Below are 15,392 nucleotides of genomic sequence, written 5' to 3'. Positions count from 1 at the left end.
AGGCCAAGCTCCAGGCCCCTGGTCACGCTGCCGCTTCTCAGAGCTGGGCTCCTCCACCTGCAGGGACGGCCTGGCTGGGGCAGATGACAGGAGGGGACTTGGGGGTCACCCGGCCGCCACCTGGCTCCCCTAGGGCCCTCGCTGGCCCTGTACTCCGGTTACACAGGACATGGGCAGCTGTGTGTGTGTGTGTATGTGTGGTGAGCAAAGCACTTCCCTCCCTGGACCTCGTGTCCCAGATGGGCCCCGGGTCCTGGGGGGCTGGGGGCACTGACGCCCCTAGGGAAGCCATGGGACGACCTCGTGCTTCTCTCCCGTCCCTAAGGTGCCCCAGCCTGGCAGGGGCGGGTGCTCCTCCAGCTCCCATGTGGCATGAGCCCCCCCCTCCCCAGCCGGACTCCAGGAAGCCGGAGCCTGCTTTCTCCACCACCTGCCCGGCCTGAACTTGTGTGTGGCCAGCACCCCCCCCCCCAGCCAATCCCTTGGGCACCAGACCCTCGCCCTGCGGGGGTCCAGGGCACCCAGTCTCCCCCTTCCACCTGGCCCTGCTCCCAGGAGTTAGGAGCCCCCTGGGAGCCGGTGGGGCCGGGTCATTCTCCAGCCAAAGCTGGCTGGCTCAAGGGTGCCCACGCTCTCTGGGTGGGGTGGGGGGCTCCCCCCTCTCCTGTGTCCCCAGGGAGCCCTCAGCCTCATTCTCCTTCCGTGTCGGCCCTCCACAGCCCCCTTAGGAGCCCCCGGCTGCTGGGGCAGGCCCTGCGTGCTGGTGGCCCTCGTTGGGTGGGTGTTGGCACACAGGAATAAGGCCTGGCTGGTTGCTGTTCGTGGCTTTGGGTATGAGCTGGGGAGGCACAGGGAGGGGTGGGGTCCCCGGAGTAGGGGAGAACCTAGCTGTTCCGGAGCTCAGGCCGGAGCCCAAGGGTCCCCCTAGGAGCTTCCCAGGGCTGGTGGCCAGTGCCACTGCCTGGGTGCCCCTTAGTGGCCTTTGGGGAGTGGGGCACAAGAAGCCCCATCCCAGCCCCTTTCAGAGAGGGCTGTGGGCGTGGCCTGTGCTGCCCTCTGGGGGAAGGCCGGAGGCTGCTTTCTCGAAGGTTGTACCACCTTGGGCGCGACCTCAGCTCTTCACCTTCAAGGGTCTAGGCATCCTCACTAACGCAGCAGCGACGTGGGCGGGCTGAGGTTAGCCGGGCCGCCTCCCACCGTGCATCCACGCCCCCACCCCTACTAGCCTCTGCCTCTGCTTCCTTCCCGGCCCCCAGGACACAGCCCCCCAGCCCCGGTCTGGCCTGTTCTGCACAGAAGCCTTCAGGACACAGTGGAAGCCGCGTGGCCTGGCTGTGTGGCCCTGAAGCTTGTGCAGCCGGGGCACCCTGGGTTAGGAAGCAGTGAAAGGGGCCGGCGCGGTGGCACAGTGGGCTAAACCCCCACCTGCGGCGCCGGCATCCGATGTGGACGCTGATTGGAGTCCTGGCTCCTCCACTTCCGATCTAGCTCTCTGTTGTGTCCTGGGAAAGCAGTAGAAGATGGCCCAGGTCCTTGGGCCCCTGCACCCCTATGGGAGACCAGGAGCAAGCTCCTGGCTCCTGGCTTCGGATCGACACTGTTATATATTAATGTTAGCCGTCGCAAAGCACACCGGACACCGGAGTAAGGGAAAGGGTTTATTGGGGAACACCCTACAGACCGGAGTGAAGGGGCAGTGAAGGAAAAAGAGAAAGAGAATGTACAAGAGAAACAGAGAGGAGAGGCGCTAGCAAGAAGAGAAGAGAGCAGAGAGCAGGAAAGGGGAGCTAAGAGAGAAGAACTGAGAGCCGAGAGAGCACGTGTGCAGGAACAAGCCCTTAAAACTTCGCTGACGGCGGGCAGGGAAACCGGAGCAGCGAATCCCATTAGGATGGGGGTGGAGCCTGGCTCCTGTAGCTGGGCCATGTGGCCACCTGGCTACAACTGCACCAGTTTCCTAACAGACACAGCTCCAGTTGCTGCGACCAACTGGGGAGTGGACCCACGGGTGGAAGAATCCTCTCTCTCTTTCTCTCTGTCTCTCCCTCTCTCTGTAACTCTACCTCTCACATAAATAAATAAATAAGTTTATTTAAAAAGCAGTAAAGCCGGCGCCATGGCTCACTAGGCTAATCCTCTGCCTGTGGCGCCGGCACCATGGGTTCTAGTCCCGGTTGGGGTGCTGGATTCTGTCCTGGTTGCCCCTCTTCCAGGCCAGCTTTCTGCTGTGGCCCGGGAGTGCAGTGGAGGATGGCCCAGGTCCTTGGGCCCTGCACCCGCGTGGGAGACCAGGAGGAAGCACCTGGCTCCTGGCTTCGGATCGGTGCAGCGCGTCGGCCGTAGCAGCCATTTGGGGGGTGAACCAAAGGAAGGAAGACCTTTCTCTCTGTCTCTCTCTCTTTCACTAACTCTATCTTTAAAAAAAAAAAAAAAAGGCAGTAAAGAACAAAAGTGCAGTGAAAACTTGGATGACCATGCATGCCTAGAAAGAAGAAGAGGCCCCTGCCAATCGCTGGAGCCTGGAGAACATGGCTCATCCTTGGGGTCTCTGGGCACTTTGGGAAGTGTTGCCCTGGAAGTACTTCCCCCTGGCCGGCGGGCAGCCAGAGCCTTGGGGACGCCACAGCCCCGGGCAGAGCTTCGGGCTCTGGGTCTGCAGGGGACTCTGATGCACTCACGTCTGGGAGCCGCCAAGCTCCCCGCAGCCCCGCATCTGCCTGGCCCCACCGGGGAACCAGTGAGGAGCATGGCGTCTTGGCTCCACCCAGACATCTCCCTGGCTGCAGGTGGCGGGGTCTGTGAGTGACCCCGTGCCCACCTCGCCACACCAGCCAGTGCAGGCCTGTGTCTGTGTGCCAGATGGCTGGGACAGGGGACCACACATGGTGGCTTAAACCGGCAGCAGTGTGGCCTCTCGGGTCTGCGAGGGGCAGCAGGGCCGTGCTCCTTCCACAGGTTCTAGGGCCGACCCTTCGCCACCTCCACGTGGTCCGAAGGCCGTGCCTGGTGGCTCCTGGCTCCTGGAGGTGGCACTGCAGTCCCTGCCCCATGGGACCCCCTGACAGGTGCATCTCTGTGTGTCTCCTACCCCCCATGGCCTCTGCTTATCTCAGTTGTACCTGGAAGGGGCCTGTTTCCAGGTGAGGTCATCCCCACAGGTGCCAGGTGGCCGTGCGTCCCCTGTTCCGGGGCACACAGGACCAGGGGGAGCAAAGCCCACATGGCCTCTGGGGGCCACTCCCGCCCCTCACCCAGGAGCACACCCCTAACCTGCCATGGACTTGGACTCCTCTGGTGCTGCCCAGGGCACCCCACCAGCCCCTGATTGTGCACAGAACAGAGCTCGCCCTGAGGGCCAGGCCGGCTCAGGTCCAAGGTGGAGACAGGTGCCCAGGTGGGGCGCAACAAGGCTGGGGCAGGAGGCGGCGCTGTGGCCACCGAAACCTTTCTGGGGCTCTGTTGAGACTTGGCCAGTGGGGTTGGAGGATAGAGGAGCTTCCCCTGCTTGGAACCCCTCCCTGGAGGAGTCCAGGGAGTTGGGGCAGGAGGGCCTGGACCCAGAGAAAGTCGCAGAGGTACCAGGTGTGCCAGCTCCCGCAGCGGAGTGGCCAGGGTTCAGGAATAAGGTCAATGAATGAAAACTCGCGGGTTTTTCGCCGAGATGAAGCCACATGCGCTGCCTGGCCCAGCTCACCGGTGAACCTCATGTGGCCTCGGCCATCTGTGAGGCCCTCCTTGGAGACATCTGCAGAGAGGAGGAAGGAGGCGCGCGGGTGTCAGGCTGCCTTTGAGGTGCACATGTCAAACCACACGCACTCTGACCTGACCCAAGCACATGCTTCCTCTCCCGCGAGCCGCTTCCCCAAGACGGGGGTCTTCGGAGCCAGCACTGTGACCCTTCCACACCTCCCAGAGCCCCTCCCCTTCCAAGCCCCCCCCCCCCCCCCGCGCGGTCTCCCGGCCCTACTGGGCCAGCATGATTTCTGCTCTGCAGCCAGTGCGCCTGCAGGAGTTTCTCCCTTTCTCTCTCTCTCTCTCTCTCTCTCTCTCTCTCTCTCTCTCGGAAGCAGCTGTGAAGACGAGAGAGGAGACACGATCTAGGGCATGAAAACTGTTCCTATGGAGGTGGGCAGGACAGGAGGGAAGGAGAGGATGCACCCGGGCCCCCGGGCCCATGCCTTTGTACACATGGGCCAGAGCGCCCTCTTCCTTCCGGCACAGGCAGCCCCCCGCCAGCCCGCCTTTGGCCCCTAGGTGGGGGTGCCCCTGTGCAGGGCACTCCGCTGTGTGGCCACACGTGACCCTGGCAATGTAGTTGCTGGCAGTGCAGGGGCGTGCCTGCTCCACAGCCGAGAACAGAAACTCAAGGGCGCTGCCCCACCCTGCCGGTTTCCCCTGTTGGGGGGGAGGGGCACAGCCCAAACTGCTGGAGAATCCGGAGTCAGCAGCTTCTGCCGGAAGGCGCGGGGCAGGGAGGAGAAGGAAATCTTGGATGAGCCTTCCTGACCAGGGAGGTCTCCCAAGGGGCCTCACTCCGCCAGGTAGCCCGTAGTAGGGCTGCAGACCCAGTCCAGGCACCCACCCCAACCCGCGAGACCACAGCACCGGCTGGGAGCCGCCTGTGCACTGGCCAATTGATTCTCCCAGCAGCCCTGTAAGGGGGCCTGGTGGGGAAACCGAGGCATGGAGTTGTGACTGACTCCCAGGGCACCGGGCAAATCAGCAGGCCTAGCACCCCAGCCTGACACAGTGAGCCTGGCTTCCTTCTGCAGAGGTGTCCCCGGGCTGGGGAGGCCGGAGCTTCTGAGCCAAGCCCCATTCCTTCTGCCAGCACCGTCAGTAACACAGGGCTGTAAAAAAACCCGCGCGGGCAGTGGGGAGACCCCACAGCCCAGGTCAGCTCCATCCCAGGCGAGCACCCGCCTCTGTCCCTGGGCTTGCCTCAGAGGCAAGGACCCCAAGGCCCAGTTCCTCAAGCGTCACCCGGGCCTGCCCCGCAGAGCCTTCGCCACTGCCGCCGCCAAGCACAGGAACTGGAATCTGAGCCCAGTGGCGTGGGTCCCGGTCTCCATGGCAGCCGGGAATTTATTACGGAGGCCTCCACCCGGCTGGCGGCTGGGACTTTAGACCTGAAGCCGGAAGAAAGGGAACCGAGATCATAGGCAGGAAGCAGCCGGGGCCCCGCGATGGTAAATGGGGGGCAGCGGGTGGAGGGGAGGGCCAGGGCTGGGGGGGGGGGGCGCGGGGCGGGGGCGAGCGGAGTCGGCCCTGACCGCTGTCTTCTCTCCGCTACAGGCCAAGTTTCTTTCCCAGGACCAAATTAATGGTATGCGGGTTTGTTCTTTAATTAGCAGAATATGGGTCTCCCTAGGCGGTTTGCTCCGCTCCCTTTTGGTGGTGGGAAGGCAAGCATGTGTCTGTGGGGGTCTGGGCCCACCCATGGATAAGGGGCACAGCCGTGCTGAGGAGGGGGTGGGGGCAGCTTCAGAGCCGGGAATGCAATACAAGCCCGGGTCAGAGGGCAGAGCTGGCTGGGTTCCCCCACCCGGAAGCTGGTGGGTGGATTTGGGGGAGGAAGGGGTTGCGGTGGAGGGGAGACCCTTCACCTTGCGGCTGATCGCGGAGGAAAAGGGAGGACGGGCTTTGAAACTGGCTGAGATGGGGAAAGCGCCCGGCCTACCTCCGCTCTGGGACTGGATCTCCCAGTCTGTGCCCTGTAACCAAGCCCAGCTGGGGTCTGAGCCCCCTTGTCCCTGTCTCCCTCTGGGCTTCCATTCCCTGCAGGAGGGCACAGCTCTGTTTCCACAAGGCTGAGAGCAAAGAGTCGGGTTACAAAGAACTAGGGGGCCCAGGCCAGGTCTCTGAGCACCTGGCAGGGAGGCCAGAGTCACACAGGGGAGCTGCACACCTCTGCTCCTCCTGCACAGTGGCCAGCGGTGGGCCCGTGAGTGCGCCCCGGACACCCCCCACTCTCACTGCATCTCTGCTAAGATGCTGTCTCCCCGGAGCCAGGGTGGGGTGCTGCAGGCCCTGGAAGTGGCTTCCGGTTACATAGGCTGGGGTTCCAGAATTCTGGGTACCTACCTAGACCTTGGTCTAGAAGGGAGAAGGAGAGGGGAGTACCTCCCATGGAGGCCTGGACTCTGTACCCCAAGAGCCGGGCCTGTGAAAGCCCAGGACCCAGAGCAGAGGCCCCCTCTGGCCCAGCACTGAAGGTGACACCTGCTGGTAGACTGGGGGCCGGGGTCAGCTCTCAGCCTCAGCGTCCCCCACCCACGCTGGGTCTGAGGCTCACGCGCATCGGGACCTCCCCAAAGGGAAGTGGTAATTTCTCTTTGCACCCCAGTGTGTGACACATGCACGCAGCACTACACAGGGCTAGCTTGCCGGGGTGGGCCCCACAGGAGCCCTGGAGACATCACACCGGGCGGGGGGTGGGCAATCGCCTCCGGTTCTTCATCTGTGGCGCAAGGCTGGCAATGCCGCCTCACCAGGCTGCTGCCAGATGGAGATGATGCCAGTTTCGCGCCTGACACTGGGCCAGGCACAGCCGGGCAGTGGGAGGCACCAGCTGGGGAGAGCCACATTTTGAGGATATTTTGCAAGATGGTTGTTAAAGCTGAGCGTTTGTTTTTTTTTTTTAAACAAAGATTTACTTGTTTATTTGGAAGGCAGAGTTAGAGAGAGAGAGAGAGAGAGAGGTCTTCCATCTGCTGGTTCATTCCCCAAATGGCTCCAATGGTCGGAGCTGGACCAATCAGGAGCCAGGAGCTTCTTCCAGGTCTCCCACGCGGGTGCAGGGGCCCAAGGACTGGGCCATCTTCTACTGCTTTCCCAGGTCACAGCAGAGAGCTGGATGGGAAGAAGAGCAGCCGGGACTCGAACCTGCACTCAAATGGGATGCTGGCGCCGCAGGCAGAGGCTTCACCTACTATGCCACAGCATGGCCCTAAGCTTCCCTGCCAATGCGCCTGGGAAAGCAGCAGAAGATGGCCCAAGTGCTTGGGCCCCTGCACCCACGTGGGAGACCCGGAAGAAGCTCCTGGCTCCTGGCTTTCTGCTTGGGCCCTCGCAGCTGTGGGCCATCCTGGGAGTGAACCAGCAGAAAATCTCTGTGTCTCTCCCTCTCTCTCTGTAACTCTTTCAAATAAATAAATCTTAAAAAAAAAAAAAATAGGCAGGCGCCGTGGCTCACTAGGCTAATCCTCCGCCTTGTGGCGCCGGCACACCGGGTTCTAGTCCCGGTCGGGGCGCCGGATTCTGTCCCGGTGCCCCTCTTCCAGGCCAGCTCTCTGCTGTGGCCAGGGAGTGCAGTGGAGGATGGCCCAAGTGCTTGGGCCCTGCACCCCATGGGAGACCAGGATAAGTACCTGGCTCCTGCCATTGGATCAGCGCGGTGCGCCGGCCGCAGCGTGCCGGCCGTGGCGGCCATTGGAGGGTGAACCAACGGCAAAGGAAGACCTTTCTCTCTGTCTCTCTCTCTCACTGTCCACTCTGCCTGTCAAAAAAAAAAAATACTCCTTAGGATGCCCACATCCCATATCAGAGTGTTTGGGGTTCAGTTTTGGCTCCGCTTTCGATCTAGAGCCCTTCTAATGCGCCTGGGAGGCAGCAGGTGATGGTTCAAGTATTTGGGTCCCTGTCAACCACACTCATGACCTGGGTTGAGTTCTGGCCTCCTGGCTTGGGTCTGGCCCAGCCCCAGTATTTGGGGAGTAAACTAGCAGATGGAAGCTCACTCTCTCCTTCAAATAAATAAATAACTCCATTAAACAATAAAAGGCCCAGCTGTCAGGGTAGGAAGACAGAAGGTATCTGATGGGCCGGTCTGTTGGGAGGTGGGCCGGGCCTCCACTTGACCCCTGGCCATGGTGATGTCGGCCCTCAGGGTTATGAAGATCACGCGAGGGACGGCCTGGGGGTGAGGCACTCGGGCCTCTGAGGATGCCCCTGGCTGGCGTGGGAGCGAGAGAGGGCAGAGGGCAGAGCCGGCTCTGGGCTGGGGCTGGTTCACTGCTGTGGGGCTCAAGCCAGTGGTTCCACCCGCAGGCCCAGCTGCGTCCTTGGGGAGCCACAAGGGATTGGAGCTGACTCGTTTGCTCCTGCTGTCAGCCCCCGGATCAGCACCTGCGTTGGGGTGCTCCAGGGATGCTCCCAGTTCTCAGCGGGCTGTTCTGTGTCAGGCGGCGCTGCCGGGCTGGGGACGGCAGGTGCAGAGGAGCCTTCCCTCCTCCGGCAGCCGCTTCTTCCACACGGAGGACCGGGCAGCTAGGGCTCTGGGGACAGCAGCAGGTCCGGGAGTCAGAGACCAGGCCCAGGCCCTGTACCAGGGGACCACTGGAGGTCAGCAGCCTGGGGGCCTGGGCAGGGCCGGGCACTCAGAAGAGCCCCTAGTTGTGACGATGGTGATGATGGCGGTGGCGGTGGCAACCGTCACCACCTATGGGAGCCTCGCTCTGCCCGGCCTGGTCGGGGGGACTTCTGGCCCTCACAGTCATCCAGAGCCCTCCTGGGAACGGAGCTGGCTCCTGGCCTCCCAAGGCTGGCGTTTTATTTCCTTTGTGGGTGTGAGGGGCAAAGAAGAAGGAGCAGCGGGGATAAAACAGACACCCAGTTGCATTTCAACGTCAGACAAAAAACACTCGCAAAGCTTTTTATGTATGTGTGTATTTGAGAGAGGGAGAAAGGGCGAGCTCTCCCATCCTCTGGTTCACCCCCTAAATGCTCGCAATGGCCCCTAACTCAGTCTGGATCTCCCACATGGATGGTGGCAGGAGCCCGACTACTTGAGCTGCCCGCTGCCTCCCCGGGTCTGCGTCAGCAGGAAGCTGGGGTCGGGATGGAGCTGGGCATTGAGCCCAGGCCCTCTGCTAGGGCACGCAGGTGTCTTGACTAGTAGGCTAAATGTTCACCCCAACACACTTGCTATTTTAGGATCAGCACATCCCAAGTGTGGCACATACGCACACTAACGACGTAGTCATTGCTTCTCAGAATTCAATTTGACTTGGCCGTTCTGTGTTTTCATTTGCTGCATCTGGGGAATGGGCAGAAGGAAGGGGAAAAAGAGGAGAGAAAGAGACAGACAAGGGCTGGGCAGGGGGCTGTCGGGGTGCAAGATGGAGGGGGCAGCAGGGTGGGCGCGGAGCGGCTGCAACCGACTCTCCCCCCGGCTGTGTGCAGAGTACAAGGAGTGCTTCTCGCTGTATGACAAGCAGCAGCGGGGCAAGATGAAAGCCGCTGACCTGCTGGTGGCCATGAGGTGCCTGGGGGCCAGCCCAACGCCCGGGGAGGCGCAGCGGCACCTGCAGACGCACGGGATAGGTGAGTGAGCGAGCGGCCCGGGCCGGCAGGTGGGTGCAGACAGTGGCGAGGCGGGCGGGGAGGGGGCACTGGGCAGGGTCCCTACGCTGCTGGTGTGGGACAAAGTCCCTCGGCGAGGACCACTGCCGTGGGCTGAGCCGGAACAGCCCCGCAGTCCACACAAGGCTGAGCCTTGTCCCTGGCAAGCGTCAACGGTTCCGAGCCAGGGAGGAGCCTGCCCGTGTTCTTGGGCCAATAGTGGGATCAGGATTGGAACGCAGTTCTTCTGATTTCAAAGACTGACCTAAAAACGCTGTAAAACGGCCAGAAAACAGGCCGGGAGCAAAGCCACCTGGAACAGGGCCCCGCGGGGCTCTCGGGATGGGGGAGGGCGGCGTGGGTCCTCCTTTTTATTGTTGTTTCCTGTGTTTTCAACCATGGGGCAGCGGCGGGGGGGGGGGGGGGGAGGGGGAGACTTCAGAAAGTTCATGGAAATGGGATTCAAGGAGGCTTATTCTGGTGCCAACGAGGTTGAAATCCATGCATCACCTGCATTTTCCATTAACATTTTGAAAAGCCGCCCTGTAAGACTTCTATGATCAGAAACAAACACGTTGGGTCCTTTTTTCTTTTCCAAGAAAAGTGGAGCGGTGCTGGCCGAGGGACCCTCAGGCAGGAGGAGTGGCCCAGGGTGCAGAAGCCGGGTCTCTCATCGTGGGTTCCCGCCACCTGCCACAGTGCTGGGAGCCCCACGAGGGGGCGCTCGGTGGGCTGATTCCTGATGGCGCCCACTGGCAACTCTGGTGGGGGGGGCAGCGGTGGCTTCCTGGCAGGTGCCCCTGTGAGCAGGGAGCTGTGCTGGCCAAGATCCCATGCGTGCTGTCATGGCCCTGGCTGGGCCAGGCCCTGGTGAGCCCAGAGGAGGAGCCAGGGTGGAGGCTGGGATGCAGGCGGTAGGGAGGGGGAAGGGCAGGTGCCCAGGTGGGGCCTGAGGTGCTAGCCTCGTGGGGTCCCCTGTTGCATCCTGGGAGATGTGCTCAGGAGGGGTGGAACTGCCTTCCTCCAGCTCGTGGCTGGGAGGTGTCCTGGGCTAGAGCTCCTGGCTGCTGTCTCCTTAGTAAGAAAACAGGGTGACGGTAACCAGGGTCACGGTGGACTGCTGGGGGGGGGGTGCGGGGAGCAGCGGGCAAAACACAGAAAAGCAGTCTATGAGCGGCCTCCCTGGGAACTCTTGGTGCTTCTTAAACAGCTGGCCTGGACCAGCTGCTCCTCCAACGGGCGCCCCTTTCCCCCCTGCCCACCGGCTGGGTCTGGGGTCCCACAGGCAGAGATGGCGAGCTGGAGTTCTCCACCTTCCTCACCATGATGCACACGCAAATCAAACAGGAGGACCCCAAGAAGGAGATCCTCCTGGCCTTGCTGATGGCCGACAAGGAGAAGAAAGGTTACATCATGGCGTCCGAGCTGCGGTCGAAGCTCACAACACTGGGGGAGAAGCTCACGCACAGGGAAGGTGAGAGCCCAGGACGCCTGGCTCCTGGCACAGGGTCAGGGTGTTAGGGGTGGGGGGCTGAGGCCTGCGTAGCCCAGTGCAGGTAGCAGCAGGTGGCAGGTAGGTGGCAGGTGGCAGTCCAGGTGCACCCTTGGAGAGGGACAGAGCCCCAGCAGGGTCGCCTGGGTGACGGGACTGTCCGGAGAAGGCCACTCTGGGACCCACAGGCAGTAGAGTGGCTGCAGCATTGTTTTGGCCTCTGCCTCAGTCTAAGCTGTCACCATGCGTCTTCAATTAGGACAGGGGACATCCTGGGAGCACAAGTGTCCCTTTCCAGTGCTGAAGAAACAGAGGGAGGGAGTGGCTCTCACAGGGCTGGAGGGGGACTCAGCTCAGGGGCTGGCCTCTCCCCCAGAGGCGTCCCTACTTGGCTCCCCTGCAGGCCAGGAGCCACAGGGGCTCTGCAGGGACAACGGGGTGGGGGGAGCCCCCAGGGACCTGGGCCTGGCACCCGCCAGCGGCCCAGCTCTCTTCCTGTCTCCAAACCCTGGGCCTCTCGGAAAAGGCCTGTGCACTCTGCCGGGCCACCAGCCTGCCGGGCACTGTGGACGTCCATCAACTCCCAGGGGCCGGGTTTCTAGGTGGGCTGCCGCGCTCGCCTCTGTGGCCACAAGGGGGCGCAGGAAAGCGGCTTCGGTCACAAGCGCCCTTTTGCTTTGGGCTGAGTCACCAGCAAGCAGGGTTTGGGGCTGTGGTTTGCATCGGGGCTGAATCCTGGCTGGCCCTCTTTCCGGGGCACCTGGGGCACGCGTTTCCTCCCTGGGAGCGAGCACCTTGCACGCGCTCACCTCTGGCGCCGCGTTTGCAAACAGCGCAGGAGCGGGCAGTGGCAGCGGCCTGCTGGGGCGGGCAGCCATCACCATCAGCCCTTTCCCTGGGGGTGGGGGTGGGAACCAGACCCTTCGGGCAGCAGGTGGGGGGTGGCTGAATGCCCTCTGTGGGAACCTCTCCAAACCTTCCGTCTGTTGAAGCAGTGGAGGAAGATTCACAGAAATGGGGGTGGGGGGGTAGGGGGCGGGGGCAGGGGGCGCGTTCCAGGAAAGCAGGGAGCCGGGAAGGAAGGTGGCTGGAGCGGCTGGAGGTGGCCGGGGCAGGCAGGCTTCCGCACCCCGGGGGGGACAAGGGGAAGGCCACCGTACCCAGGAGGCACCATCAGGTCCAGCCGCGGCCACGCAGCGCTGTCCCTGCTCCGCGGAGGCCGAGCCTGGGCCCTGTCCCCTGGGACGGCTGCAGCCAGCTGGGGACGGGTAGCCGCTTCCCCGTGAAGGCAGAGAAGTCCAGGCTCAGTTTCTAAAAACACCGCGCGCTCAGGCAGCTGGCAGGCGGCTTGGGGCGCTCAGGTTGTCCAGGCGATGCGCTCCGCGGGGCTCAGGGCTGCGGGCAGGGCGCCTGGGCCGGGGCCGGGGCCGACCCAGGGTGGTGGCGTCGCTTTGTGCAGGCGGGCGAGGAGCTGAGCCGGCTCTTGTCGCCAACGCCAGGGACAAGCGGGCATCTTGTTCCAGGAACCCAGAACCAGAGGAAACAGGCAAAGCTTTAGACAGAGTTGGATTTTTTTTTTTTCTCTCATAAAATTCTCACGTCCAAAACACTTTTTTAAAGAGGTGAATAGCAGGGGCCCTGTGTCACCAAGCTCTCTCTTGGCGGGGGAGAGGCAGCCAAGGCTGATAGGAAAGAGCTGAGGAAGGAGGGCAGGTGAGGGGCTGGGGCACATCCAGGTGTGTATCTGGCACAGCAGTGAGGCCTGCCTGGGGCACCTGCGGGGTTCCAGCTCCCACGCTGCTCCTGATTCCAGGTCCCTGCTGACTCGCGGCTCCCTTCCCCCAGGGACTTGGGTCCTGGCCATCCACGTGGGAGAGACCTGGATTGAGTTCCAGGCTCCAGGCTGGGGTCTGGCCCAGCTATTTCAGGCATTTGGGGAGGGGGAGGGACCAGCAGATGGGAGATTTTGTTTTGGCCTCTCTCGGTGTGCCTTTCAAAGAAATACATTTTTATAGTTTTTAGAGACACAGGCAAAGGGGTCAGATGTTTACAAGGAAGCACAGGATGGCCTCAGGGTCTGACCCCCCCCCCCCCCCACCGTGGAAAGCCCAGCTGGCTCAAAATGCAATCAGTGCTCACCCCCGGAGGTGGGGGCTCCCTTCTGGTCCACTGGCTTACTTCCTGTCCACGGAAGCAGGCGGTCGGCCACCCACGGGCAGCCCTCCCGGGAGCCCGCAGCCGCCAAGCGCGAGCTGCCGACGACCTTGTGCCCCGCAGCGCCCCTGAGCCACCCCCGGGGTTCGTTGCAGTGGACGAGCTCTTCAAGGAAGCGGATATCGAACCCAACGGCCAGGTGAAGTACGATGAGTTCATCCGCAAGATCACCCTTCCGATGCAGGACTACTGAGCGCGGGGCCGCGGGGAGCGCAGGGGCCCGCAGACCCCAGCGGAGGCGGCCAGCGCAGCCGGGCAGGGCGGTGCCCAAGTGTGCCAGGGGGCGGCCGGCGACCCTAATAAAGGACTTCAGCCTCAGGACCGATTGCGAATGTGTTTGGTAACACCCTAGGTCCAGCCTCGGCTGTGCAAACAGCCTGTGGTTTGGAGAGGAGCCTGGGCCCCAGGCCCAGCTGTGTGACTCGGGACAAAGCTCTTCACCTCTGTGCCTCGGGATGCCCCCAAGAGCTGGATCCCGACTCAGCTCCTGGGGTGTATTGAGATGAGGCTGCAGGGCACAGCGGGACCCCCGGTTAGCGTGAGGGCGTTTTCCTGAGACGGGCACTCTACCCCAAGCCCTGGTCTGCGTGTGGGCGCTGGCATCACCTTCCACGTTTTCAAGACCAAGCTAGTGCTGGCTGCGAAGCGGCACCGAGCCAAGGGTGGACACACACACCGCTTAGGGCCACACGTCTAGCACCAAGGGCAACTTAAACTCCCACTCCCATCCCGGCAGCCGCAGGGTGGAGGCTGTGGCACCTGCACGCGGTGGGCAGAACCTCCTAACCTCACCCTAACCACACCCACGGCAGCCAGCAGCCGGGGGCTCGCACTCTGAGCACCTGCACAGAAGGCCTTCCTGGACCCTTTTCTCCTGTGCGCTGGGCCTGACCATGGCCTTAAGCCACTGCCCCAGCACTACTGGGAGTCAGAGGGCGGCGGCCCTCCAGCTCAAGCGCCTTTGGGTCACTTAGGAGGTGCTGCTCAACACTGAGGCGCCCCCGCCTTGCCGGAGGGACACACGGGGGGTGCAGAGCTCCAGGTAGATCCTCATCCTCGCGTGGACACTGGGCTCTGGGTTGTGGCAGAAGAAAAACACCCGGAGGGGCCGTCGCGTCCAGCGGGAGGGTACACAAGCCCCAAGTGCCTCACCGAGGGCTTAGCCCTGCGGGGACCTGCAGCCCTGACAAAGGAGCCGGCGGTTTTCCCAACAGTGTGCTTGCCAATGGCCGCAAGAGCTCCCAGGAGCTGCAGGAAGGGTTCCTGGGGGTGGCGGTGAGCGGCAGGCAGCAAATGCCGTGACGTGAGGTTGCGACAAGTGATTGGGAGCTTGGGTCCTGCGGTGCCGGGGCAGATCCAGGTTTTGCGGGGCGTTGAGCCCTACGTGATTTGGTAGGCTTCTTTAAGAAATACAAACACAGGAGCCCGCACTGTGGTGTGGGGGGTGAGGCTGCCACCTAGGACATGAGCATTCTATTCTGTATGGTGGTCTGAGCTGCGGCTGTCCCATCTCCAACCCAATGAACGTGCCTGGGGCACTGCCACCCACCCGGGAGGCCAGGACGCAGTGCCAGGCTCCTGGCTTCAACCTGGCCCGGCCCTGGCTGTTGCAGCTATCTGGGGAGTGAACCAGCAGCTGGAAGTGCTTATGTGCTCCGCCTCTTTGGGTAACTCTGCCTTTCAAACAAATATTAAAAAAAAATTACAAAAACAGAAACAGAATGTCTGCGGCTGTTCCCATGACCCTGCAGGAGGCCAGAGCAAGCTGAGGAGCCCTGGTGCTTACACGGGCAGTGCACCTGCTGCTGGGTAGAGACCGAGGCCTTCCAGGTTGTGCTTTCAGATGAAGCTCAAGGGTCGGAGACCCTCTGTTTCAACACCAGGAGGCAAATCCCGCGCAGCCCATCTGCAATACCAGGGAGCAGACAGGAGCCAGACACCGATGGGACAGGAAACGGAAGCTCTGGGCTCTATGAATAAACCACAGCCCTTTCCCTGGGAGCTTTTTTGTCTACATTTACCACTGACTGGTCCCAGCGAGGCTTGCACGCAAGCTTCACGAACCCCACGTGCCTAACAAGAGCCCGAACCGCAGCACACCACAAACACGCCGCTGCAACCGCTCGGCCCTCCTGCTGCGCGCCCGGTGCCTGGGAGGTAGGAGCCCGCAAGGGTTTGGATTTGGGGCCCTTCCGCTGCCGTTGTCCAGGTCTCGTGCTCTCTCCAGTGCAATGTCCAGGGGTTCACCGGGCACCTGGTGTCATTTGCAACAAGAGCCCTCGAACTGCAGCCACTGAACAGATGTAAAGCTGCCCAGATGCTGTGGTCCACCAGGCGGCCCGAT

The 15,392-nt window shown here is 62.4% G+C and overlaps 1 protein-coding gene across 2 annotated transcripts; it reads left to right on the top strand.

The window, feature by feature from the left end:
• Positions 1-5,061: 5,061 nt before the first annotated feature.
• On the top strand, positions 5,062-13,369 carry CALML4 (calmodulin like 4). 2 transcript variants are annotated; one of them, XM_089310620.1, is made up of 5 exons: positions 5,062-5,189; positions 5,296-5,326; positions 9,184-9,324; positions 10,628-10,816; positions 13,112-13,369. In XM_089310620.1, exons 1-5 carry the CDS (start codon positions 5,187-5,189, stop codon positions 13,189-13,191), a joined length of 444 nt encoding a protein of 147 aa, XP_089166746.1. In that variant the 5' UTR covers positions 5,062-5,186; the 3' UTR covers positions 13,192-13,369. The 2 variants fall into 2 exon arrangements, with proteins under 2 accessions (XP_089166746.1, XP_008267062.1); XM_008268840.5 differs by having other exon boundaries at positions 5,063-5,189; positions 13,144-13,369.
• The last annotated feature ends 2,023 nt before the right edge of the window (positions 13,370-15,392 follow it).

The sequence above is a fragment of the Oryctolagus cuniculus genome, chromosome 12 (assembly GCF_051225735.1).
Source record: "Oryctolagus cuniculus isolate XC-2025 breed Fujian yellow rabbit chromosome 12, ASM5122573v1, whole genome shotgun sequence".
In the NCBI taxonomy this organism is placed as follows: domain Eukaryota; kingdom Metazoa; phylum Chordata; class Mammalia; order Lagomorpha; family Leporidae; genus Oryctolagus; species Oryctolagus cuniculus.
Note: the sequence above shows the minus strand (reverse complement) of the source record. Positions and strands in the feature narration are given on the sequence as shown.